The sequence below is a fragment of the Chiroxiphia lanceolata genome, chromosome 2, assembly GCF_009829145.1.
Source record: "Chiroxiphia lanceolata isolate bChiLan1 chromosome 2, bChiLan1.pri, whole genome shotgun sequence".
Classification (NCBI taxonomy): domain Eukaryota; kingdom Metazoa; phylum Chordata; class Aves; order Passeriformes; family Pipridae; genus Chiroxiphia; species Chiroxiphia lanceolata.
The window spans coordinates 101,827,758-101,852,195 of NC_045638.1; the positions used below are offsets into that span (position 1 = coordinate 101,827,758).

The window sequence follows — 24,438 nt, forward strand, 5'->3', positions numbered from 1 at the left end:
CAATCAGCGCGCACGGGGCACAGTAACCCCGCCCACCCAATACCATATATGGCAAAGATATGCTCGGGTGGGGCCGGTGTGGTCTCATCCGACTGACGCTTCGCACAGTCAAGTTTGTGTCCCGGTTTGACACAAAGTCCCGAGTGCCTCACACGGTACCGGCGCAGGGCGGGCAGCGCCTCGTGGCCTGAGGTGCCGTACTGTGCAGCTGGATGTGTGGAAGAGTAAGTCTTGGGAGCTGAGGAGCTGCAGCGGCAGACCAGCTGCGGTCGCCGGCTGGAAGTGCCGTGGGGCGGTGGGGAAGGGAGCGGGTGGGAAAGCCGGGACTCCCGGGAATGTGCTTGGCGCTGGTGAGGCACTTCGAGTGCTGTGTCGCGTTCTGGACGCCTCAGTTCTGGAGGGACACTGAGGTGCTGGAGTGTGCTCAGAGAAGGGCGGCAGAGCTGGGGAAGGGTCTGGAGCAGCTGGAGGAGCTGAGGGGGCTTAGCCTGGATAAGAGAAAGCTCAGGGAGACCTCTTCACTCTCTACAACTCCCTGAAAGAAGGTTGTAGCCGGGTGGGGGTCAGTGACTTCTCCCAGGCAACTAGTGACAGGACAAGAGGACACAGCCTCAAGCTGCACGAGAGGAGGTTTAGGTTGGACATTCGGAGGAATTCACAGAAAAGGTTGTCAAGCATTGGAACGGGCTGCCCAGGGAGGTGGTGGAGTCACCATCGCTGGAGGTGTTCAAGAAACGGCTGGTTGTGGCACCTTATTCACTAGGTGGTGATCAGTCAAAGGTTGGACTTGATGATCTCAGAGGTCTTTTCCAACCTAAATGACTCTGTATTCAGTGAATGTAGGAAACACACCTCACCTGTGTACTGCTAACACCAGACAAGGCCTTTGAAGAGAGACACCTCTTCTTCCAACTTTTTCCTGCGTTTTGTTTGGGTTTTTTGTAAGCCCTCTTCCCGAAAATACTTGAGTCATTGCGTTTCTTCTACTGGAAACCAGATAGCACACGCAGGGCTTGAGCTGTCCAGAGAAAAAGGAGCACTAGGGAAATATTGTTAGAAAATAATCACCTAACCCTGCAGGCAACCCAAGGCACCCACCTCTTGTTTCACATTACCAGCTTTCTGAGAAGAGTGTCATGATGATTTCAATCTTATATTCTTGTTTTCCTGTGCCTACACAGAGCTGACCTCGCTCCCCGTGACATTGTTCTGGCACTGTAAGGAAATTGTCGGTCTCGCTGCGGTGCTCTGGCTCTCTGGATGCCCCAGCACATTCCCAAGTGGCATGGCCACTGCTGTAGGTATCACATTACTGATGAGAACTGATTTCTTCTCAGTTGCATCTTGCAGGAGTTAAAATTAAAGGGTTTGTTCAACAAAGCCAGGCAAAAGAAATGGTTAAGAGAAAAAGTCTTTTAATCCCAAAGAGGGAGAAAGGAACTCGAAAAGTGTGAAAGCTTCACATGTATAGAAACTTAGTTTGCATTGCAGAAACAACTGCTTTCCTTTATGGGAAAGGAATGAACTGTGCCATGTGTATGAGGCAAAGATCAACAGGGAGTGCTGTATATTTGGTTTTTTATATATACCAACCCTGCCTGCTAGTAACTGCAAGACAACTTTGATTTTTGGCTGCTTGTGAAATAAGAAGAGGTAAAAAATCCCTGACATTCTTATGAGAGCTCTATAATGTAAGTGCACGGAGTGGGGGAGGGTGAGAGTATGATATGTGTATATTGAGCTAATATACAGTATTTTTGGTCTACTTCCTAAAACAGTTTTGAATGTTTAGATTGTGGGAACCTTCTTCCATTGGGAATATTTCTCAACAAATGAAGTATGAAGTTAGTATTTAAATTGTAAGGGTTTCATTGGAGGGAGATAGAGAATTCATTCTCTTTTCCACTACAGAAAATGCCTCTGAAGAGTCAGTGAAGAAATCCTGAAAAGCTAGTGTCATTATGGCAGGTATGAGATTTTGGTAGTATGTGATTAACATGTGCTTTTTAGAACTTTACATGTTTGTTTTTCTTGTTTGCTTGTTGGTAAAGATTGAAATCCTTTGGTATTTCCAGTCCTCATAAGTGTGTGTGCTTGAAATGTGGTGTTGTTTAGTTACCTTGAAAAGGAATTAGTCAGAATCAGTTTTACTAAGAAATAAATAAATTTTTTTTACAGGGTTAGAAGAATATTTTTACATATCTGCTCTCAAAGTAGGTCGCAGAGTAAAGTTCACTGAGCTGATTGCTCTTTACTAGGGGAGTGGTCTTACCTGGTTTCAGATTGAGAGTTCAAAGAGGAGGAAAGATTTAGGATATGTGGTTTGGTCACTGTCTAACAGAAGAAAAGGAAAGAGGAAAGCATGTGTTCTTTCCCTATAGTGGCCAAAGCAAATGGCCCAGTGGCCCTACCACTATTTGAGCTGTTCAGTATGTCTTGGGAGATGCATTTTAGCACCTTGGCTTGCTCTCAGAAACCCTGGCTGAGCTGCTCACCAGTTGAGCCTGTGGTGATTCTGTATGAAATAATTCTCCTGGAAACTAGAGCATCAGTAACTAACATGACTACAGTGATCTTAATTCTAGTTGTACACTGTCTGTATACATAATTTCATATTTCACTGCAAAGCCTTAGGGCACAGTTTCTTGGTTGTACCATTTGTTTAGTGTAACAAACAGGAAAAGCATGTTTGTAGAGTATTTTGTAGTGTGACTGTAACTATTATCATACACACACTTTATGCCTTTAAGACCCCAGACCGGCTGAAAAGACTGGCCAGAGCCTACACTCCTCAGGTTTTTCTACAGACCAACAAACACGTTTCTCAACATGGTGCAATGGGAAGATCCAAAGCTAAGATATGTGCTGAACATGAAAATTTTCAGCTGACTAGTTGTAGTTCTGTATTTTAGAGCAGGGTTATTGAGTACAGGTAGAAGATGGGAGGCAGTGTGTGCTTCCCATGCAGCTCCCAAAGGCATCACAGAGGTACTGTTGGAACCACTTTACTCTGAGAGCATCACTGCCAATTAAATGTGGCTGTCTATTAAATGTGGCACATCACTCACTAAGGGAAATATAGCATTGATTGCAGTTTTTGAAATTCAAACATCAAGCACAATATGTTGTATCAATCACAGGTTGGAAGTGATGGACAAATGAGAGAAGAATCCAATGAAACATGATGTACACCACTTGCAAATGAGAAGGAGAAAAGAAGGTGGATACTGGCAGTTGTTGCTGACATGGAGCAAAGTTATATATCATAAATGTTTGTTTTACTCTTGTGTCACCTCTGTCTCAGATTTAATATCTTGGTGCCTCTTTGTTATTTTTGGTTTGGTTTGGTTTTTTTCTCCTAATGAATAGTGAGAATATGTAAAACAATCACTCTAGCTTTACAAAAGAAATAACATGCAAAAATCATTGGGATGTAAGATTTACATTCACCACAAATGCAGACACACACACCAGTCAAAATCACTCATTAATATTAAAAGAACTGGGTAGCAAGCCTGGCTAAACCTGTGCCCTGTGTAAGTAGGAATGGTACCTATGGCTGCCTTCTGGAGAAAAGAAAAGGACTAGGGAAAACTCTTTAAACTCTTTTCAAATTGTTTGATTCAGGTAATTTCTCCACTGTGGTGTGCTGTATTTTAGGATGTTATGCCTGAATGGAGGAAGAGTGCAGTTTATTAGTTACAATAAGATTATTCTTTTTGTATTATGCATGAGAGCCTTCAGTTAATTGCTATTAAAGTGACAAATCAGAAGATATGATGAGAGACTCACCTCCTCCTTTGCATTCCTATCCTACACTTCTATATACACATTTTTGAAAGTTCAGCTGATGCCCTTTTGATCTGGTGAAAAGTTCTCTATATCTGCAATATTTGCAAATACATTCAAATTTCCCATCCAAGAAAGTCAATGTGGTAGTAATCAGAAATATATTTTAAGTAAAAAAAAAAATCAGGCTTGACAAGGGACATATTACATCCTTTTGCAAATTGTACTTGAGCATTTTTCCTTTGTGTCCTGTTTAGGGACAATGAAGATTAATATTCCCTAGCCCTGCAAGAACACTGAGAGTAAACACTTTCTATTTATTACAAATGAAATATCAATCTGCAAGGGACTGCAAGGTAATGAGACGCCCTCAGCCATTATGAAATGCATAGGATCATAAGGCCAAAAATCTGGGCCAAGACTGTTGGAAACAAAAAACATGGTACAAAGGCCTACAGTTCCTAATAAGATGTACAAAGGAAATGATATCATCATGGTATGTCTTTTACCTGCCTTTAAACAAGTTTTCTCCCCTTCTTTTATGTTACCAGTTCGACATGAGTCTACTACGAACCAGTGAAGACATGAAGGGACAGAACATACCAACTCTTACGATCTATTTATTTTACATCAGTGCTACACTTTGGGGTAAGTTTTAGCTGAAAAATAATAAAGACAACAATTATTACTTATTTCTAATAGGGAGAATTAATTAATTCAAACACTGTTTATTAACGGTAAAGAATCGAGGAATGTGCGAGGAATGCACACCCGAGTTATCTCTGGGGGCTGGGACAGAGCTCCCTGTCTGTGGTGGCAAAGCTGTTTCGAGAAGTTCTGTCCTCACTGCCAGTTACACCATCAGGTCCTTTTTCCCTGTGGTGGTACAACTGCTTGGCACCATGTGAGGGTCACTGCAGCATGGCCCTGTGAAGGTATGAGGAAGCAGCAAGCTGCAGCTCAGAAGGGTTTGAAGTTCAAGGTGGAAAAGGTGTGGAAATACATTTGAAGCTCAGCTGGGGAGGTGGCAGTGTGCTGATTTGAACATGTAGGTGCTTGCTCAGGATTTCTACGTAAACTGATTGTAAGTTTAAAGACCAGAGCTCTGTGTTATAATATTGATTAAACTGAATGAAGACCCTTGCTGTCCCAAGGGACTCATGCAACAGAAAAGCCATGAAAGAGACCTTGACACACTGGGTTAGTGCTGCCTGCAAGAGGTTTTTTTTTTTTGTCAGGGGTAAAGAAGGGCAGAAATATACTTGTAGACGGGATTAAACTTACTAATTTGTACTTATGGACTTTAGGTTTTACAGAACAGGAAGAAGTTACAGGCCTGTTTTCTGAGGATTGCATCCTTCCTTGTTCTTTCCCACGGGGGCATGATGTTGTAATTCACTGGAGTAAAGGGGGAAAAACTGTGCACTCCTACTACCACCAGAAGGATCAGCTGGCAGATAGCTCGGAATACATTAACAGAACACAGCTTTTCCATGAGAACATCACTAGTGGAAATGCCTCCTTGAAAATTTGTAACCTGACTGTGACTGATGAGGGCACTTATGAATGTTATGTGGGAACAAACGAAACTCGTACAAACTGGAACATCACACTACATGTAAAAGGTCAGTAAGACATCAAAAATGCTTGGATTGCACCAGTGGAAATGGGATGATTTTCTCGTGTTATTTCTTACATGGAATCAAAATCCTCCAACCCAATAGAGCGCGTTTTGGGCCTGATGGTGTTATGAAGCAATTTGTTTACTCTAGTGAAACACTGTAACATGAGTTGAAAAATTACAGTGCAGCACTTGTTTTCATAACCTACTGCACAGTGATTTCTAAGGGGTTATTAGGTGGTATACATTATGTGGCTTCTCAGAATAGTACAGACCCTGGCATTGACAGTAAGTCACTATGCTTTCTTCTGAAACCAAACACACATTAAGTGTTGTTCTAATTATTCTCCCCAATGCTATTTCACAAGAGCAATCACTACAAGTTAAAAACTATTTTGAAAGTAGTAAGATTTATTTTTTTAAACTTTTTCTTTTCATCTACAGTTTCCTCTTATTATGCACTGGAATACGAAAAGACAGACACAGAAAGGAAACTGAAGTGTTATGCCTTTCTCACTTATCCAGCACCAAATATATCTTGGGTACAAGGCAACGTATCCATCCAAGAAATAGATCGTGAGGAAACCAGGGATGGAGTTCTCTATTCTCTTAGAAGTGACCAGAACATTATAAACACAAGAGCAGATCCTTACTACTGTCATATTCATGTCCATCGTTTAAACTGGATTGCTGAATGGAAGATGCAAGGTAAGAATGAATGGAAGTCTCTTCCTTCATCATTACTAAATGTCACAGCTGGCTTCAAAGCCAAACTGAAGACAGTATTTCTGCAGTGGGGCAACATGGATATGGGATAGTGTAGAAGGATATACCTTTCTCTTTGAAACTCATCTATTAGGATTACAAGGCAGCATTACAATTTATATCCAAGAAGTAGAAATGAGAGGGGCTAGCTCACCCTTCTCTAAGTTACTTTTACTCTGAATGTTTCTTCCATATCAGTTTCACATTTTAAGAAGTACCTTTTAAGAGGTACACTCCAGCAAGGAAACAGTGAACTTGGACAAAATACACAGGAACCTTATGTGGAATATGTGGGTTATATGAAAGTTTGCCTGCTGCTCTAGATGCATATGGTCCTTACTCAGTCCATTTCCCATCTTTTGCCAGACTTTTATCAGTACTGTTTGATCCTTCCACTGTATGTGCATTCTTAGGTGCCAGTTTGAGTGCTGGGCTGAGAGCAGCAAACACTGTATTTTAGCAAACAGCAGCTCATTTTGTTAGTTAAGGAAAATCAGGACTATGAAATTTCAACTCTCTGTTTTGTCCTCCTCCTGAATTTCATTGGAAATTCAGTTTGAGTAAACAAATGGTTCTTTTCAACCTCTCCTGTATCTTAGGAAATATTTTTTAATTGGATGAAGAGCAATACAAGAGCAGTTCCCCTGTGAGATGTGCATGGCTGCTTCCATCACTCTGATTTCCCCCTAACGTACACAGATGCTCTCAGTTCCTAATCCACTGCATGTGCTGCAGAAAAAGAGCACAGTTTTTAATATACATGGAATAGCTTACAATATGGAGAGTTTCAAGTATGGCATCATAGTAGCTAATAATTGCACTGTAAGTGTTTGTTTTGTTAATCTATGCCTCTGATCCACAAGAGAAAAAGCTACATTTGGTTACACTTTTATTTGAATTTCCCTGCATCCATCTATCCCCTCAGTAGAACATCTTGAAAGCAAACTGCTTTATTTTTCCTTCTGTAATAGCAGTGTGGGGTACAGTTTTGTTTTGTTTTGTCTTTATGATTTTCTGCCCTATACCTCTCTTTGTTCAGCCCTATACACAGAAACCAAACATAGTTATACCACGTCAAAATAATGTATTAGCCAGCTGACTGCCAGCCACCACAGCCTCCTCTGGTTTTCCTTTCTTGGCAGAAAATTCCTACTGTTAAATTGATAGTTGTAATATGATGCTAGTTTGTCTTATCTTAATATTTTATAATTTAGGTATTCCTTCCACTTATTTGCCTTCTCCTTCCCCTTCTTATTTTTTTAAAGCTATTCATTAACTGTTAAATGTTCAGCATAGATAAGTAAAATACTTAAGTCCACTGTAGCTGAAAGCTATTTCTAACTAAATACAGTCTTTTTATTCTTTTATTAAATTATGTTGTAAGAGTTTTATCCTTTTGCTTTAAATGTGCAAGTATCTTATTAGTTGCATTTTCTCTCTGCTCCCAGCATGTGGGATTTCATGCTACTTTACACAGTAACTAAGACTAGACTGAATCACTTCTATTAATGAGCCCCCCAATTAGAGGAGAAATAGTCAAATGAAAAAGAAGGAATTTTTTTACGTATTGCCAATACCAATTAGAGTTTTTTTTAGTGTAAGGTAGGTTTGTTTTTAAAATCTTCAGATGCTTCTAGAAACATTCTGTGATGTTTGAATATGATATCAAAGTAGTGAACTGTGTTTTTATATTTGTCTGTAGTAGTATTAGACCTCATAAAAAAACCAGAATATGTCTGAATAACCTTCAGAGTATTTTCAAAATAACCTGCAGAGAGTTCTTTAACTATCTGTTTCAGACCAACTGTCTAATACAGAAGGAAGTGACACCGTAATTCCTTGTGAATACAGCAGTAACACTGCAAACACTGAAGGTGTCTATGTTGTTTGGAAACTGAACAGAAATTCAGTGACTTCAGTCGTGGCCTCCTTCAATGGTACATCCCACTCTTACCAGCCTCGAGCCCAGATAAACAGAAGTGACTTTTCACTGATCCTGCGCCATCTTACTGCAGCTGACAGTGGAGAATATCTGTGTAATATTTCAACACCTCACTACACAAAAGTTATTGTGACAACTTTGCAAGTTGGTAAGTTGCCACTCCTTTTATTTCAGAGGATGAGGACCAGGTAGGGTCATGCACAGCCAAAGAGTCAATCAGAAATCTGTAAAATATTGAGAAAAATCATCTTGTGTAATTAGTACAGTTGGGTAGAAGAGATATTTTATTATTGTTGTCCCAGGCAAAAAAAAAGGTTACCTAAGATGTTTTTATTTAGAGAATAGAAATTTCTTATTTTTCAGTCAGCAGCTTTTTTGTGGCCAAGGTCTCAAAATTGGTGGCTGCCTTTGGTTGCCACCAACTGCCCTCAGAGCTGAGGGGACAGGGGGACTCTCAGAATCCTGCCCTAAATGTTCTGCTTACAGCAAATGTGGCTTTAAAGGTGGCAGAGGGATGATGAGAAGCCCGAAGATGTGGTATAAGTTTGCCTGCAGAAGAAACTTGATTGAAGAGAACACACAGTTGCTATTTTCAAAACTTTAATTCTACACTGTGGGCCTCTTTTAGGCCTGGGTATATATATGTTTAAATGCATGCCTGTGTTTTTATGAACTGTAGTAAATTTCCAGCTGTGAAGTCTTAGTTACAGTTTTTTCATTGACAGTAGCACATAAAACAACAGTAGCACACGGGCTACTTTAATTTTACACAATTAAATACAATCGCCTAAAAGATTGAGGACTAATACAGGGCACCTCATTGGTGTTTTTTAAGAAAGAAGAGAATTTGAAACAAGCCAGGACATGAAAAATAGTGGAAACACAAGAGAAAAGGGGCTAGAATAAGTGATAATAGCTGCATCTTTTTGTCTTCCTTTCTTCCCCCTCCCCCATGATAGCTTAGTTTCCTTCTGAAAACTTGAAGTTTTAAATGGCAGTGGGTATACACAACCTGAAGGAGGGGAGTTAGATTAAAGAAAACATTTAAGTCAGCCAAACATACTTCCCTAAAGATCAAATTCCAGCATGATCTTCCTTATCCTGTAAACCTAATATTGCACTTCTGAAGTGGAGAGCATTGAACACCTCCAAGGAGTCACACATTTAACTGGCTCTCCTAAGTTACATGCACAAGTCCATCAGTCTCCCTGTATGTTTACAGAGACAGTCCAAATATGATCAGTCATCCCCTACAAATGCCTTTCTCTGACTGCTCTCTACAGATGGATCTTACAATAGCCATAGGTGATACAAATCCCCTCTTTAGTGGCGAAATTACCGTGCTGCTCACAGAATCTTCCTGCTCTTGGACCAGAAATACATTATACAGTACAGGCAAGACACTTACCAGAGAGATTGGCACCTTTGTGGCAGCATAGGCAGAAAGCAGATAAGCAGATAGACAGCAGGGTGGAAGGGAATAAGAGAGGTCACTATGTTGCAGAGCAGTTATGGCACAGCAGCTGCTCAAGCATCAGAAGGATTTCCAAGTGTCACTGGAAAGAAGGCTTTTAAGGGGAAAAGAAAGATGAATATACAATCATTTAAGAGAGCCTGTCCTGTGTAAGGAAGGGTTGCAGCTTAAAGCTGCTCTACCAAAGGAACTGACAAGATGTGGATACAGAGTCAAACTAAAGGCAATGACTCGGTTAAATGCTCTCTTTTGGCAGTTCTCATTTTTTAACTGTTTCCAGAGAAGTGTAGAATTTTTCACATTCTTTGGACTAGACACAGCAGTGGAAAGGTAACCTGAAGCAGAAGAACCATACAGCTCTTCTGACAGCTTGGTGCCACGCAGAGGTTTGGGCTAGATGAGCAATTGTGGAATCCATTGTTACCACCCACCTCAGGATTTCTCGTGTCCACCTGGATTGCATGGTCGCATTAAGAAGCTGGGAAATGTTTTAGATTAAAATTGCAAAGATTTTGCAACAGAAGTCATGAAATCTGTGGTCCAGGCTGGATAACGTTTCCAGAGCTGCTCTACTGGAAATCAGCAGTGCCATTAATGGCACTGAGCACCGTGCCTGGAGACAGTGTTTAATATACTGGGCAGCTGGTTGGTTTTAAATGGGACTACTGTTAAGAAGTCATCAAATCATATCACATAAGCACAGATGGAATTCTTTATCAGCACAATTAAGTAAAATAATGTGCTTTAGGCTATTCACATTTAACTCAGTTAAGTATCACTTTAAAGTCCTGCAGTATGAGTCAAATGACTTGAACATTGTTGTCTTTGTTTCCTTTTAATGTTTCTTTCTCCCTAAATCATAGCTTTTAGATTATAAATAAGAAAAATCATTGCTTTGATATAGTTATTGAATAGTGAACATTAATTTGTGATCTAAAGCACTTCTGTTAAACTTTTTGGAATTTTTATTTTTAAAAAAATTCAGGTAACACCTGGAATATTGTGCTAGCAGTGGTAGGAGCAGTGCTCTTAGGACTTGCAGCGGGACTGGTAGCAGCATACTGTCTTTGGAGCAAGGTATGTATAATCATTAGAGTATTTTTTTAAGGTACTATTCATACTGAGCCCCTCAAGATTTGCATAGGGGTTTGAGTCAAACTTTGCAACTTTTTATAAAGTCGTTAATCAGTAGCTATAGCTTGACAGTTATGATTAAGCAATTGCATTGTGAGCATCATGAGCTAGGATAATCTTTTGTTTTAAGAGACAGGGAAGACAATCTCAGGGCTGATTGGGCTGGCGGGATAGGAGCCACCAGGAGTGAAGACAGCAGAACTGAGCAGTCACTGGGGGAAAGGTTACCCCTCACAAATACTTTCCAGTAACTTGCTTTAAGAACAATCAAACTGGTGAATTTTCTCACTTGTGTTTAAAACCAAAGAAAACCCAAACCAAAGCACGAAGTCCCTCAAACAACTCACGTACAGAGTCTTCATTAGGGCCCAGATTACTATTGTATCCAATGTCAAAGCTCATAAAAACCTCAGTTTGAAAAGTTATACTGCATTGTTTTGTTTAGGAGACTGTTATAACCATATGGTCCCTAATCTCATATCTTTGCACATCTCTCCTATTTACTGGAGTACAGCATCTTCAAGTGGATGCATTTTATTCTCATGCATTTGTTATAGGATGGCTTTGTCTCAGAATATTCTGTCTTTTTCCTCTGCATTTGTTGTGAGTATCCTTAAAAAAACCAAACTTTCATTATTAGTCCATCTTTCTGTACCTGACAGTACAGCCCTATCCATGGAGAGATATACCTCCAAACTCCCTGGGTTTTTGTCACAGTCTGAATTTGGTATGCTTCAGCAGGCATTTGATGATGGTTACCATGAGGTTCAGCAAGAACACATGATTATGCCTGTCTTTTTTCATGTTTCTCTCACAGATTCACTTACATGCTTTTTAGTCAATTTTAATGCTAACATGCTTTAGAGATGATAATATACTCTTGCGATGCAGCTCTCTAAAGAATTTAAGCAAGATTAATTTATCTTGGGACCTATTGAGACCTTGAACATATCATAATCAGAGGAAGTGGAACAGTTTACAGGGTAACTCAGCTCTGGTTCTATGGATGAAGGACTAGATGGAAGAAACAGGAATGTTTCTGCACTGTTATGTAGATGCTTATTTTATTCAGATAATGTTAAAATGGAAAATGCTGACTTACCTTTACAGTGAGTGTGTCTAGTTCTATTCCCACTAGGGGATTAATTTTACACTTCAGTAGTTCTTACAAGCATTTTTGTTTTGCCTAGAAATGCAGAAGGACAGGAATCCTGTGAGCACCATAAGGTACCAGAAGAAAATGCTTCTCTGCGCACAGGTGCAATTGAAATTGTTGATGAACAGAGTTCCTTCACCTTCCCCTTTCAGTTACAGCAAGAGAGCCACATGGAAATGTGATTCTCTGAGCAACAGTAACAAACAAAGGAAGTGATAGGAGGAAAAAAAAAGTCAATTGACACTTGTATTCAAGAAGCTGGCATGAAAGATTGGAACTTGGGTTTCCCGAAGGAACAAAGAATTTTCCACAGAAGAAGAAATCTCTAAGTTTTGAGGGATTTTTTTTCAGTGTTAGGGAAAGAGAAGGCTTACTGTTTTTCATTTCATTTAGTATTTGTCCTGGGTTACACAAAGACTCTGGTATCCACCTTCTCTCTTTTCTCCAAATATGCCTACTAATTTAGACTGTGGGGAGGGACTTAAGATAAGAAGAATGTATCCACAATTGTGAAAAGACTGGAATGCTGATGACTCAGACAATCCAGGTGTGCACACCTGCCACCTCAGGCTACAGAGCTGGATGTTTCTTTGTCCTCACACAAAGGACTCGTCTGTGATAACTCCAAGCTTGAGCTCGGGGAGGCATCAGGACAAATCACGCACATGGCCTGAAGATTCATCTCTGCTGATGGCCATAATGGATCCACCTGCGCTGACATAACAGGCAGCCTTAACATCTTAGAAGATGTCAAAGGTTCTTCTGCAAACCCACCAAGGCAAATGCTGTGTGCTGACAGTGGTGGAGAGAACCACTGGATGGCTGGAGATGCACCCTGCGCCTCACTCCACTGCCCAGAACACTTTCTTGGGCCTTGAAAGTCAAGTCCTGTGGGGACATGGCACCCCAGAAACAACAGCTACTTTAGCAATCTGCATATGGCATACGTGAGGCTGTGAAGCATTACTGGATTTGCCCTTGGTTTTGATTTTGTCAGAGATCTGCCAATTAGGATTTGTTCCAGCATAATGAAGTGGGCTGCTGGCAAGATGTAATCTTTTATTGATCCCTGAGGCTTGGCAAAATAGAAACACAAATAAATGAATGAAATAAGCTATAAAGTCTGTTTGGATTTTCACTTGATGTTTATTTCTGTAAGTGCTTATTTTTTTTCTACATCTGCTTTCAGTTGTGCCTGATTATATCAAGTATCTTCTCATATCTGTCAGCTTGGAGTGAACTTACTCCTCTTCATGAACCTGAAATGCAATTGAGATAGTATATGACTGTTAAAAAGAAAATGGAAGTGTCGAGGGGTTTTAGGGTAAATTCACAAGTAAATGACAAAAAGCTTCTATCTACTAATGATTCTACTTCCTGGTATTTTCAGTTTGTATCTGAAATAGAGTAGCAGCAATCTAGCCAACCTTTGCTAACAATACAGCTGTCTTGTCCTGATTCTAGATTATATATATCCCTTTGAGAGCAGAGGACTTCTATACAACCATGTTTCAATAGATGGCGTTTCCAGGATAGTGGGTACTAGTAGCAAGCAGACAAGGTATTTTTAATGCTACATGATTAGAGTAGTCTCTACAGTGCCTTTCTCTCCCCAAAGATGTGTCATGACTTTTGGGACAACACTCACTGCCTGAACATGTTTCCTGGCAGCTATTGCTGTTACTGCCATGAAACTCTTTTTGTGGAGCTGACACCTCTGCGTGCACTGTTGAGCTCATCTTTTGGCAGTGCAACACTCTGCTATAAACCAGAGCTGGATTTGGTGTTGGCAAATAGCATCTGACTAATAAAACCAGACATCCACTGTTCTGTGACTTCTGCATAGTTGAGGCAGAAAGAGGGTACTACTAAAATGTAGGGAATAAACAGCAATCTTAACATATTTACAAAAATTATTTACTCTCGTGGTTTACCTAAATAGGTATGGTGTTGGTATGATGCCATGGCATCATATGTGAATCTGTGAGTTTTCATTTTTTTGTAGGGCTGGAATGATTTAAAGAAAAATCTATGGAAATTTTTTACTCTTAAAAGCTGCAAATCTTCTTTTGAGCTTCAGTTACAGTACTGCTTCCATCATATGTAAATGTGTGAGAGACCAGATACTCATGTAGTTTTAATGTAGCTGTGCTCTAGATGGTGGAGCAACAGTCATTTATATCAGTCAAAGGTGACTCTATTAGTCCAATATGAAATCAGAAGTTAGTGTGTTCCCTGCCATAGAATGGTGGCTACAGAAGAGAAGAGGGGAGTGTTGGAATCACATATGATAAAAATACCAAAATTATAGAGAAAGGGTTTTTTCCACCTCTTTCTTAACTCAGGAGTTGTTATCCCCATAAAACTTAAATGATGTTAAACATGAAAGTTTATGTTTCACTTGCAAATGAAATAGATAAAGCAATGAGCCAGCTCCTCTTTCTGTCATTCATAGAAGTAAGAACCCTACTCTTTTTTGCCACAAGGCAAGCATAGATAAGCAAAGGTTTCCTTTCAGTTCCAGACCAAGAGCTTAGGTACCTTTTAGGTTCATCAACATTATTCTGCTACCATTCATATCAACTGCAAAACACCACAAATATATTTCTAGTAACTAATGACTTCCCAGCATGTAGGTGACTAATCAGTAACATTTTATTTTTGTCCAGCTCTTCAAATCAATACAAGTTCATTAAAAGAGCAATGTTAAATATCTGGCAATCTGCTAATGTGTTAACCCCCAGGCTGTATTACATACATAGAAAGCTGCATCAACAGAGGGAGGAAAAGGTGGAGTCTTTTAATATTCCTTGAAAAAGAAAAACTCAAAAAACCAACCGTAATAAACCCACCTTCTGCTGCTGAGCACAGAGATTAAATGACACCATCAAAAGGACAGAGAATGTATTTTGTCTAAGTGTCAGATTGCTGTCCTAAAGGGTTATCTTAATGTTAAGGGGTAGACTGAAACTAAAAAAATATGGTAAACAAGAATTTATTCCAGTCTATGCTATTTTTAGAGATGTAACAGATACAGAGCATCCACTACTGTGTATTAGTCTCATTTACCCCACACAGTATTACTGTACCTTTTTCATGCCAATATCCCTTGACTTGCTCCTCAGCTTATTAACCTGAGATTCAGCTATTTCAGCCCTTTCTTCAGCATCATCCAGATCATGTTGCTGTTTTCTGTACTTCGAGAGGTACAGATTGGCTTGAGCTTCCTGGTGAGAAAAAACAGTGCAGCTGATTTCCTCCTGTCCACATGAAACAAAGCTTCTCATTTGAAGTGGGGTGGAAAGTGCTCAGTGTGATGAGCTAACAGCCATATGGGGACCGCTTGCCTCCTGGAGAACTGAGATTGTTGTTTTACAGAGCTAATGTTTCCAGTGGCATTCTCCATTTTAGCTGAACTGTGTCGCTGTCAATGTGCTTTCTGAGGGGCTAGGAGGAAAAAAGTCTTTCCTGTTCTTTCCCTTCCCCCCTTCCCTTGCAAATTATACTGCAATCATAAGATAAAATTGAATATCTTAACTATAATCAACAAATATGCCAAATGGTTTATTTTACACGAAATATAAATACAGTTTTATATGTTGGGGTTTATATGAAATAAAAATATTAATGCACAAAAAGCATGTATTTGTACTAGAAGCTTCTGTGGGTAAAAGACTGTGGGTTTAGAACAATAAACCTCTCACAGGTAAAAAGGCCCAAATAGTTACTTACAGCTTCCTCTGCTTGGTGCTTGTAACTCTTCACTTTTAATTGTAGCTTGTCAATCAGATCCTGCATCCTGGCAAGATTCTTCTTATCTTCTTCTGACTGTATCAAAACACTATTAGTTGGGCTGCTGGAGTAAAAAGGCCTAGAGCATCTCCCACAATGCATGAAGTATAGATGCCATGCATATTTGAGAAACTTATAACTCAAAACACAAACTAGCCGTGTTGTGATCCTCCTGTATACAAGTGAGAAAGTATTCTGTAGGTTCATTGAAGACATGTGTAAGCATGAAGGACTGACGAGAGTACCCTCTACATTTATATACATGTAAATACAGATACATATAAACACAGATATATATGTGCACACACTTTCAGAGGTGTACACATACACACACCCAGAGTTCCTCGCTCAGGGATGAGGAACACTCTGGTCATTATAAAGCGTGCTGTGAAATAGTGAAACAGATTTATGGAATAGTCTAAAACTGTAATTTGCATAATTTGAAGTCTGGTTTTGAGGCATTTCTGGCAAAAGGAGCCAGGTTTCAGCTGTCACACTCGATAAGCAGAAGGACCAGCTAATTCTGCTGGCTCACTGTATTCTAAGAAAACAACCTTCACCTTCTGCGTACAAAAGTCAAAGTAAAACAAGTAGGAGGCTAAATTATATAAAGCAGATGGATGGGTTTATCTTCTTAAGAATGCTTTTGGAAACAAAAGGATCAGTGCTCTGCGCTGCAGGCCTTTTTTGAAAGAGCAGCTGTTAGCAAACCCGCAGGAGGCTCAAGACTAGAACCATGCTGCTCAGCAATAGGTGACAAGGTTCTGGGACTGAGCAACCCTACACTGAGTGGTGCATTAGAGTCAGCAGAGTCCTTCTGGCTCCCTTTGGCAACAGCGGCACAGCTGAGAGACAGCTGGGCTCTTTCTTGCATTGTGAATAGTCATGGAAGCCTGCTCCATATTAATGCTGTACTAAAACTCTCCAAATTCCCAGCGGCAGAGGCTTTCTAACTCTAGTTACAACAAATCGGGCAAGAGGATGATGATTACTGGAACAAGATGCCCAGAGAAGCTGTGGATGCCCCATCCCTGGAAGTAGTGTTTAAGGCCAGGCTGGATGGAGCTTGAGCAGCCTGGTTTAGTGGAAGGTGTCCCTGCCCGTGATGGGGAGGTTGGAATGAGATGATCTTTAAGGCCCCTTCCAAACCCCAACCATTCTATGCTTCTATGACAGTAGCCCTAGGGAGATATTTTTCCTATGTCTGAAGGTTTGGTTGTAATCAGAAAGTTCTGGGTAATGCCATCCTTCACTGGAACACTGAGGCAATTTAAGACATGTTTCTTTCCAGGGACCTAGTGGTTACCACAGTCCCCAACATACCTGGTAAGTCAGCTCTTTTATGCGTCTCTCAAACTTGCGGGCTCCTTTTTGGGCATCTGAATTGCGACGGAGTTCAGTCTCAAGTTCATTCTCCAGCTCACGAACCTGCAAAAGAGGAAAAACCCTTGCCATTATGCTACATATATTTAAAGCAGCAGATAATTTGGCTCACAGTTCAAGAAATGCTTATTTTCTAGGCATCCCCATAGAGTCAAATTTCAAGAAGAGATCAAAATGTCACCTTTCCATTCTGCTTTTTCCTAAATGTATATAAGCTGCACCAGCAGTCAGAGGTGCAGACATTTGCAAGGCCAGAAAAGTTTAACAAAGCAAGCATTGGAGAGGCTTTTGCCTATTTTAGGTGCTCAGGCTTTTAATTTTTTTTTTTTTTTTTAATCAAGGGCTTTGGTCATCTACTGGTCAACAGCTCGTAGCTGGATGATGAAGGGGAAGTACTGCTCACCTGCATTTTGTGAAACAGAGAAAAGCATTCATACTATCCCTTCTTGGCATCTATAAACTTAGCAAGCCAGCCCTAGGCTACCTACCTAGTGCCAATTCTGTAAGAAGAACACAGTGGTCTGAAGTTGCATCCCAAACTTACCCTGGATTCCAGTTTCTGGATCTGCTTCTTGCCACCTTTCAGAGCTATTTGTTCTGCTTCATCCAGTCTCTTCTGGAGGTCTTTAATGGTTTGCTCCATGTTCTTCTTCATTCTCTCTAAGTGAGCACTAGTATCCTGCTCCTTTTTAAGCTCCTCAGCCATCATTGCTGCCTGAAAAATAACCACATTTTACAGCAGCTCTCATGCTGTTGGATTATGTTTCAAAATAGAGGGTGGAAGATCAACCTTGAATTGTCTGTTAGGATCATTCACTGTACCCAAAGCTCCAGATAATACCTTCTGTGTGTATGTCTCGCATGGACAGAGAAAACAGAAGAACAGAAAAAACTTGGAGGCCTTTTTTCCCTCCCTATTCTAAAACTGATTTAAGATTCCAACCCTCCCTTTTTTTTTTTTTTTTTTTTTTAGTTTTATTATCTGTGCTATATCATGTTCTCATTTATAATGCCTACAAGTAAGCCTGTGACAGTCAGAGACGTTTTATACAGAAATTATTCAAAATCTGATCTAGGTGTTTGGAGCTCTTGAAAGGTAGTAGTCTAAGACAACTGGCAGACAAATTTCCCTGCCCAGTCACAGGTGAGAGCTGCCTGGGCAGTTGTAAGAGCAGAGCAACTTCCACAGTCTGTGCTGGGATAGAAAGCTTGGTATCAACATCTTACATAGTCCCTGGTCTTTCTGTAAGACAGGTAAAAAGGGTGCCAAATTAGCTCATTCCTGCTTTGGTGTTTGTACCTGCCACCAAGAGCCATTTACAGATTTTGTACCCATCAGTGAGCTGTCACCAAAAGACAGCAGTCATTGTAATCCAGGCTGGAACTGCATCAGGGAGAATCAGCATCTTCTCTGTGGCAGGCAGTAATAGAGCTGTCAGCTGAGAACAGTAAAGACCATGGTACAGGAATAGCTTTGTCCAGGCACTCCAGACACATAACTCACAGAAAGGTCCAGTTTTAGCTTTCATTTTATTTGCCAGTATGATGTGAAACATCATCTGAACTATGGAGATGTGCATTTCTCCAGGTCTGTGGGAAATGAAACCATACCTGCCCAAACACCTTTCTTCCCTAGAAGAATACATTCCATCTCTCCTCCTGGGATCTTAGGCCTCATGTTTCTCCAACTCAGTAAGTTTGTTTCTCACATCATATTCTATGTATACCAGGAGATCAGTTAGCGCTACTTCAGTCTGTGCTGCTTTAAGGTATCCAGGTGAATGACTTGCTTGATAAAAAGGTGACATGACCTGAGACTTTGAGGACCAGTGGAAACTGCATTCTTGGGAAAACAAAACCCCGAGAAAACAACCAAACCCAAACCCTAAACATCAGAAAAAAAAAAAAATCTGTCCTCTCTTTTATCTCTAGCCTGCTTTATTTTGTAGTTTCATCAGTTACCTCCAGATAACTGTGGAACACTTTGCATGTATGAACTCTGTAACAAGCATAGAAATGGTGACCTGGAAATACTTTCTTGGCTGTCCTCGGACATTGTGGTATGAGAAGAGGTGAGCAAGGAACCAGTCTACTTACATCTGTGATTGCTTTCTTGGCTTTTTCTTCTGCATTCCGGCACTCCTGGACTGATTCTTCCACTTCATTCTGCATCTGGGAAATGTCACCTTCCAGCTTCTTCTTTTGATTGATCAGGCTTGTGTTCTTTTATTAAGTTTTCCCCAGAGGAACAGTGGAAAAGGAGGGAAACTGATGATTAGAGACAATTCCTCTAAACACTATAGCACACTAAGGCTTACTGATTTTTGCAACTCCTGGATTACACAGAGCAATATTTGGGAAGGGAGACCCAGGTACATGGTAAGGGCTGGCCTGACTAGCAAATGTAGCTAGAGGAAATATTAAAATTTACTCTCAGAGCTTTAAATATTCAGTTTTTGATTCAGATAAAATAATAAGCAATAAGCTTAGAAGAATGAATAAGGCAGTTCATTCTGGTAAATTAATGATCATTAATCAACCAATAAGGTGACTAAAACAGAATCTCAATGCCACCAGTGGGCTGGAGGAAATACTGCAAAACATCACCAGCCTGTAGCACATTTTGATTTCTTTGTGACTCTTATTTGTGAAGAGAAGCAAAACTGCTGTCGAGTCAGGACATGCCCCTCCGTGGCGCCTTAAAACCTGCAGTATCCACCTTGACAAAGCCCAAAGGCCAATCTTAATGGAGACCTGCAAGGCATAGAGTGTGCTTTGCTGCGGGTGGTTTCCTGCCCTGCTCAATCCACCTATTGTTAGAGCCCAGCCCCTGTGGTTACATCACAGGGTTACAACATCAGTGCCCTGCACAAACACAGCACCCGCTTTGCTTCTCCGAAGAAATGCCTCACCATCCCAGACATGGCTTAACTAAAGCAGGAAACTGACTCTACAGCATGTAAGAATGAAAGAAATAAAATTTACTCTTGTTATTTTCCATCATCACTTTTCCTGGAAGCTGTTTAAAGCAGTTGGATGAATCATCAATCCCAGCTAACTGGAAGGGAGTGAGGTGGTGTATCTACAGTGTGACTGAACTGTCCCTCATTTTCTCTCTTGATTTGTGATGGCCATGGACAAACAGTGTCAGTGCTTAGCAGAGAAGGCAGTGAGGGAGAAGGCACAGAAAAAGCCAACCTGACTGTGAAGCAGGTTCACACGTTCAGTGGCTTCCAGCAGCTCGTGCTCTGCCAGCTTCCTTGCCCGTTCAGTCTGGTCCAGCAAAGCCCTCAGCTCATCCAGCTCTGACTGGAGAAGGTTGTTCCTCCTGTCAGAGACTGCCAGCTGCTCCTTCAGATCTTCATTCACGTGTCCTGAATCATCCAGTTGCACCTGGAGCTCCTAAAACAAAGCAGGTGTTTGGTTTTTTATCAGTATAGCTCCATTTCAAGCCACTGTGCTTATGTAGGAGGATCCCAGATTGCAGAGGTTAAATGGGGCCCACCTCAAGAATTTCAGTGCTTTTTTTATTTATTATATTTATTTTATGTATTTCCACACTGTAAGCTGAATAGCTTTTGTGGTACACGGTGCAATGGGGGAAAAATCTGTGTGCTCAAATCTGTCACAGCTGGTTCTGCCCGAGGCAGAATTAGCTGCTTAGGCACGGGAGAGGCAATAACAGAAGAGGTGCCTTAGCAAAGTGCTGCTTTTTTTTTTTTTTTTTTGCTATTACAAATATTGATGCAAACAACAAAGCTGAATATACACACACTCCCTGCACTCCAGCCAACTCACTTGCTCTCTACTTTTAAAAGACTTGCAAGCTCACAAGAAAATCACAGGTTTTCAGCTTCTCATGCTGTAGCTTTCTGCCCCTGCAGGAGGCTGCAGCCAGCAGGGGTTTTATGACTGGATCTCATCCAGCTTGTATGCAAGTCTGAGAAGAAATCCATATTTCTGTATTCTCTGATGCCAGATGTGATCACTAATTCCCTTTACACTGTTGGGAGCAGCTTCCCTCTTAATTACCATCACCACTGCTGTTTTGGTCTGTGCTGATGAAACCCAGCCCGTGACTACTGTTGGGCGCTTGGGACCAGCAGTTCCCTGAGTACCTTTATTTGTGTCTGCAAGCCACGTGCTGACTTGGTTGCCTCAGCAGCGTGCCTGTTAGCATGGCTGAGCTGGATTTCCATCTCGTTGAGGTCCCCCTCCATCTTCTTCTTGAGCCGGATGGCCTCATTTCTGCTGCGGGCTTCTGAATCCAGGGTGGACTGCAGTGAATCTATGGCACGTTGCTGGTTTCTCCTGAAAAGGACATGAAGGATGAATGGAATAGTTTTCCTCTCTGCACAGGAATGTAGAACTCCATGCAACAGTACTGTGCTCTCTGAAAGTGTCTCATTTCCAGACACAGTATATTTCTGAATGCCGCATGTAGCACACATACATAGTTTCTAGTCCCTCACTGCTGTCTAACTGGCTGGTGTGCTTCACACCCTCAGCTAACTCCTGATCTGTAAGCACCGGTAACATCCTTCTTCTGCACTTCCTTTGTCAATACTGGATCCAAGAGCGCTCTCAGACTTCTGGTAACCACAAGTAAGTATGGATTTGAACCTAATAAGAAGCACTTCAAGCCTAGCAGTCACTTCCTAAGATATTTACTGAATAATTTACATCTCAGCCTTTTTATGAAGATGTTAGTGGAGGATATTAATCAAACTGAAGGTAGGCTGCTATGTTCTAAGCTAATTACTCTAGGTGCTCTTTATAGTAAATGGCATGTATAAGCTACAAGTTATTGGGTCTTAAAACAGATGTTGAAAAAACCTTTCTTATGCTAATGGTAAGGGGAATAATTCAGGAATATAAATCCTGTTATGGACATCTAAATTTAGGAGAGATTAAACCCACCAAATTAACATCCTTGCCCCCCTGTGAAAGGCAGCTTAGTGTCAATTTAAAAACAAAATGGATACAAACAGGGGCTTAATTTTCTTGACTCTGTAACAGACAAGTCCTACCATGAAAGTTTTGCTCTCTTACAACCAGAAGGTAACTCAAAGCACAGAATACAACTCACACAGAAACATTTATCTCACTGCTGGCCAAGTTTTGCTAAAAGTGTAGGAGTTCTGAGAAATCATTGAGTCAACAAGGAAAACCTTGAGGGCCTTACTGCTTCAGCAAGATACTGAACTGTGCCCTAGATTCCCAGGAAACAACACAGCCTGTCTGCTGAACACTCATAATGAAGCTGAAGCAGAAAGCACTGGTTAGCTTATCCCTAGGTCTCTGCAATCCAGACATCTGCAGGATATCAGAAGATTAAAGGGCAAAAATATTCTTGGGTGTGAAGCAACACTGGCCTGGCTGGGCCTTGGACTTTCCCTTCCCTACCCTTTAGTCTACCAATAAACAACTACATGATTCTTGGGTAAATAGCATTGCAACATTGTCTAATTCAAGGCCAAAGTTTTCTGAATGACTGCACACACACATTGCTGAAAATCTGGCCCAGTGTGGCCTCCTTTTAAGAGCGTAACCCTTCAGTGAATTTGTGCTGGGTAGGAGGGAAGAGACAAAAACCATCATCTTCCTCTTATCTAATTGCTTTTCATTTTTCCTGTTGATCCCACTCCCTTACAAGCTCCTCTCCTGTTATATTCACGCTTTCTGCACCTCTGCAGTTCTCACTGCTTACCCAAAAGCTGCACACATAACAGCAACCTCCTCACATCCTCCCACGATCAGCGTAGCTGTAGTTGCATAAATTAACTAAATGCCTTTAGATAACATAGGTTTGAGCACACTGAGGTAAGTACTGCTGATTTTGCCTGGGGTTCCCCTTGGGAGTCAGCCATCCTACAGGATTAGGAGATGGCAGCACTCTAGATCTACCTGTTTCCATACTGTAAACATACGAACTTAGTGGCCCTTGATCTGCTGGGAACCTGGTTGTGTCACTCAGTTTTGTTACAGCTGCCATGTGATACTTTGATGGGTTTAACTGTACTCTGACAGAGACTGATCTGACAGGAATATTTGAACTAAGAAATGGCATTGTGATAGGATTACCTTTTGGCAAAAAGTCAGAGCTGTCTTGGTTTCTGGTACAGACAGTATCTGCTTGTTCTGGCATAACTAACTACCTGTGGTGCATTTGACTGGCTTGGGTCTTGAGCATTGTTCTGGTCTTTTGAGACTTTCCCCTTAAAAAACATGCTGCTTCCAGCATGGTACCTTATGTTTTCCATTTCTTCCTCCTTTTCTGTAAGTTTCCTTTCAAACTCTGCTTTAAGCTGAGAAAGTTCGAGCTGAAATCGAAGGGTCTTGCTTTCTTCATGCTCCAAAGCTCCCTGAAATAGAAAGCATCAAGAGCTTGCAAGCCAGGAATTGCTTTTTTTTTTTTTTTCCAAATCACAAACAGCTGCACAAAGATGATTCCTTCACGCATCTCTTCCTGTTTCCAATAGCACTACTTCCTCCTTCCCTCTCTCTCTCTAGGCAAGGACATGACTAGCTTACATGGCAAAACAACACACTTACTTGCCTTCTAATCCAACCTGACAGTTGGAAAATCGAGCAGCAAGCTCCTCAGAGGACAAATTGTCAAACAGTCCACAGCTCACAAGAAAACTCCCAAACAACACCACCTTTGGCCCTGCCTGCACAGCTTTGACATCAACAGCTGTTCCCTGCTCTGCACCTCTGTAAAGACACCCTCCAGAAATTCACAGGCTTGTAAGGGATAGGAACAAGCTAAAACAAGATTATTTTTAGGAAGGTGAAGGGGTCCACACATTCATCCTCCAGCTCACAGAAATCTCTCCAAATCACAAAGTGTTGGAAGCCTCCTAATTATATAATCTTATTAGACAATATGACTTCAAAGGAAGAAATAACAGCTATCATCTCTGTATGACAAAATGCAAAAATACTCTGTCATGCTTTTGAATTAAAATGAATTGTCTGTGAAATAGGAGAATTTTGTTCTTACGTCTTTATTGCTACATTTCTCTCATATATGGAAGCGAAGAACTAAGCAGACAACAGCCCATACAGAAATAGCAAGGCCTCTGACTTTCAGGTCTTGCATAAATCAGGCTCAGTGTCATTCTGTCTCCTTGTTGATTGAACAGAGAACGAAAGCACCGAACAGAACATCGTATTTTTTGGAAGCGCTCTCTGAGGGTGGAACTGCACAAGCTTAGCTGTGCTTCCCTTGAGAGATGATGGAAACAGAATGGAGGTTCTGAAAACAGAGCTGTACAAAATCCCTGCTAATCTCTGGCCAACATGTAACAGCTACAAGTCAATCAAATGCACACTTCATGCCAAGGAGCCACAACATATTAATGGGAACAACACACAGA

At 41.0% G+C, this 24,438-nt stretch overlaps 2 protein-coding genes and 1 long non-coding RNA gene across 9 annotated transcripts in view; 1 reads left to right on the plus strand and 2 right to left on the minus strand.

The window, feature by feature from the left end:
- Positions 1-117: 117 nt before the first annotated feature.
- Positions 118-12,489, plus strand: HHLA2 (HERV-H LTR-associating 2). 5 transcript variants are annotated; one of them, XM_032679708.1, is made up of 9 exons: positions 118-224; positions 1,182-1,297; positions 1,912-1,968; positions 3,141-3,220; positions 4,341-4,437; positions 5,097-5,414; positions 5,855-6,118; positions 7,975-8,265; positions 11,916-12,489. In XM_032679708.1, exons 5-9 carry the CDS (start codon positions 4,347-4,349, stop codon positions 12,095-12,097), a joined length of 1,146 nt encoding a protein of 381 aa, XP_032535599.1. In that variant the 5' UTR covers positions 118-224; positions 1,182-1,297; positions 1,912-1,968; positions 3,141-3,220; positions 4,341-4,346; the 3' UTR covers positions 12,098-12,489. The 5 variants fall into 5 exon arrangements, with proteins under 5 accessions (XP_032535599.1, XP_032535600.1, XP_032535601.1 ...); XM_032679709.1 differs by lacking the exon at positions 3,141-3,220; XM_032679710.1 differs by lacking the exon at positions 1,912-1,968.
- On the minus strand, positions 8,010-10,175 carry LOC116782752. The gene is made up of 3 exons (XR_004355340.1): positions 10,023-10,175; positions 9,526-9,685; positions 8,010-8,341 (listed from the first exon to the last, which is right to left on the minus strand). It is a non-coding gene; the product is annotated as an uncharacterized LOC116782752 (long non-coding RNA).
- A 505-nt stretch (positions 12,490-12,994) lies between the features above and the next one.
- Positions 12,995-24,438, minus strand: part of MYH15 (myosin heavy chain 15) — a 45,462-nt gene continuing 34,018 nt past the window's right edge. For 2 of the 3 annotated variants that reach the window (XM_032679705.1, XM_032679706.1), the window contains 8 exons: positions 23,306-23,421; positions 21,175-21,367; positions 20,255-20,458; positions 19,154-19,279; positions 17,601-17,771; positions 16,997-17,101; positions 15,614-15,709; positions 14,962-15,108 (listed from right to left, as the gene is read on the minus strand). In XM_032679705.1, the coding sequence (XP_032535596.1) occupies positions 14,962-15,108; positions 15,614-15,709; positions 16,997-17,101; positions 17,601-17,771; positions 19,154-19,279; positions 20,255-20,458; positions 21,175-21,367; positions 23,306-23,421 (1,158 nt within the window). Of the gene's footprint in view, positions 13,141-14,961; positions 15,109-15,613; positions 15,710-16,996; positions 17,102-17,600; positions 17,772-19,153; positions 19,280-20,254; positions 20,459-21,174; positions 21,368-23,305; positions 23,422-24,438 lie in introns of those variants that run through there. The other variant, XM_032679704.1, reaches the window with a different exon arrangement.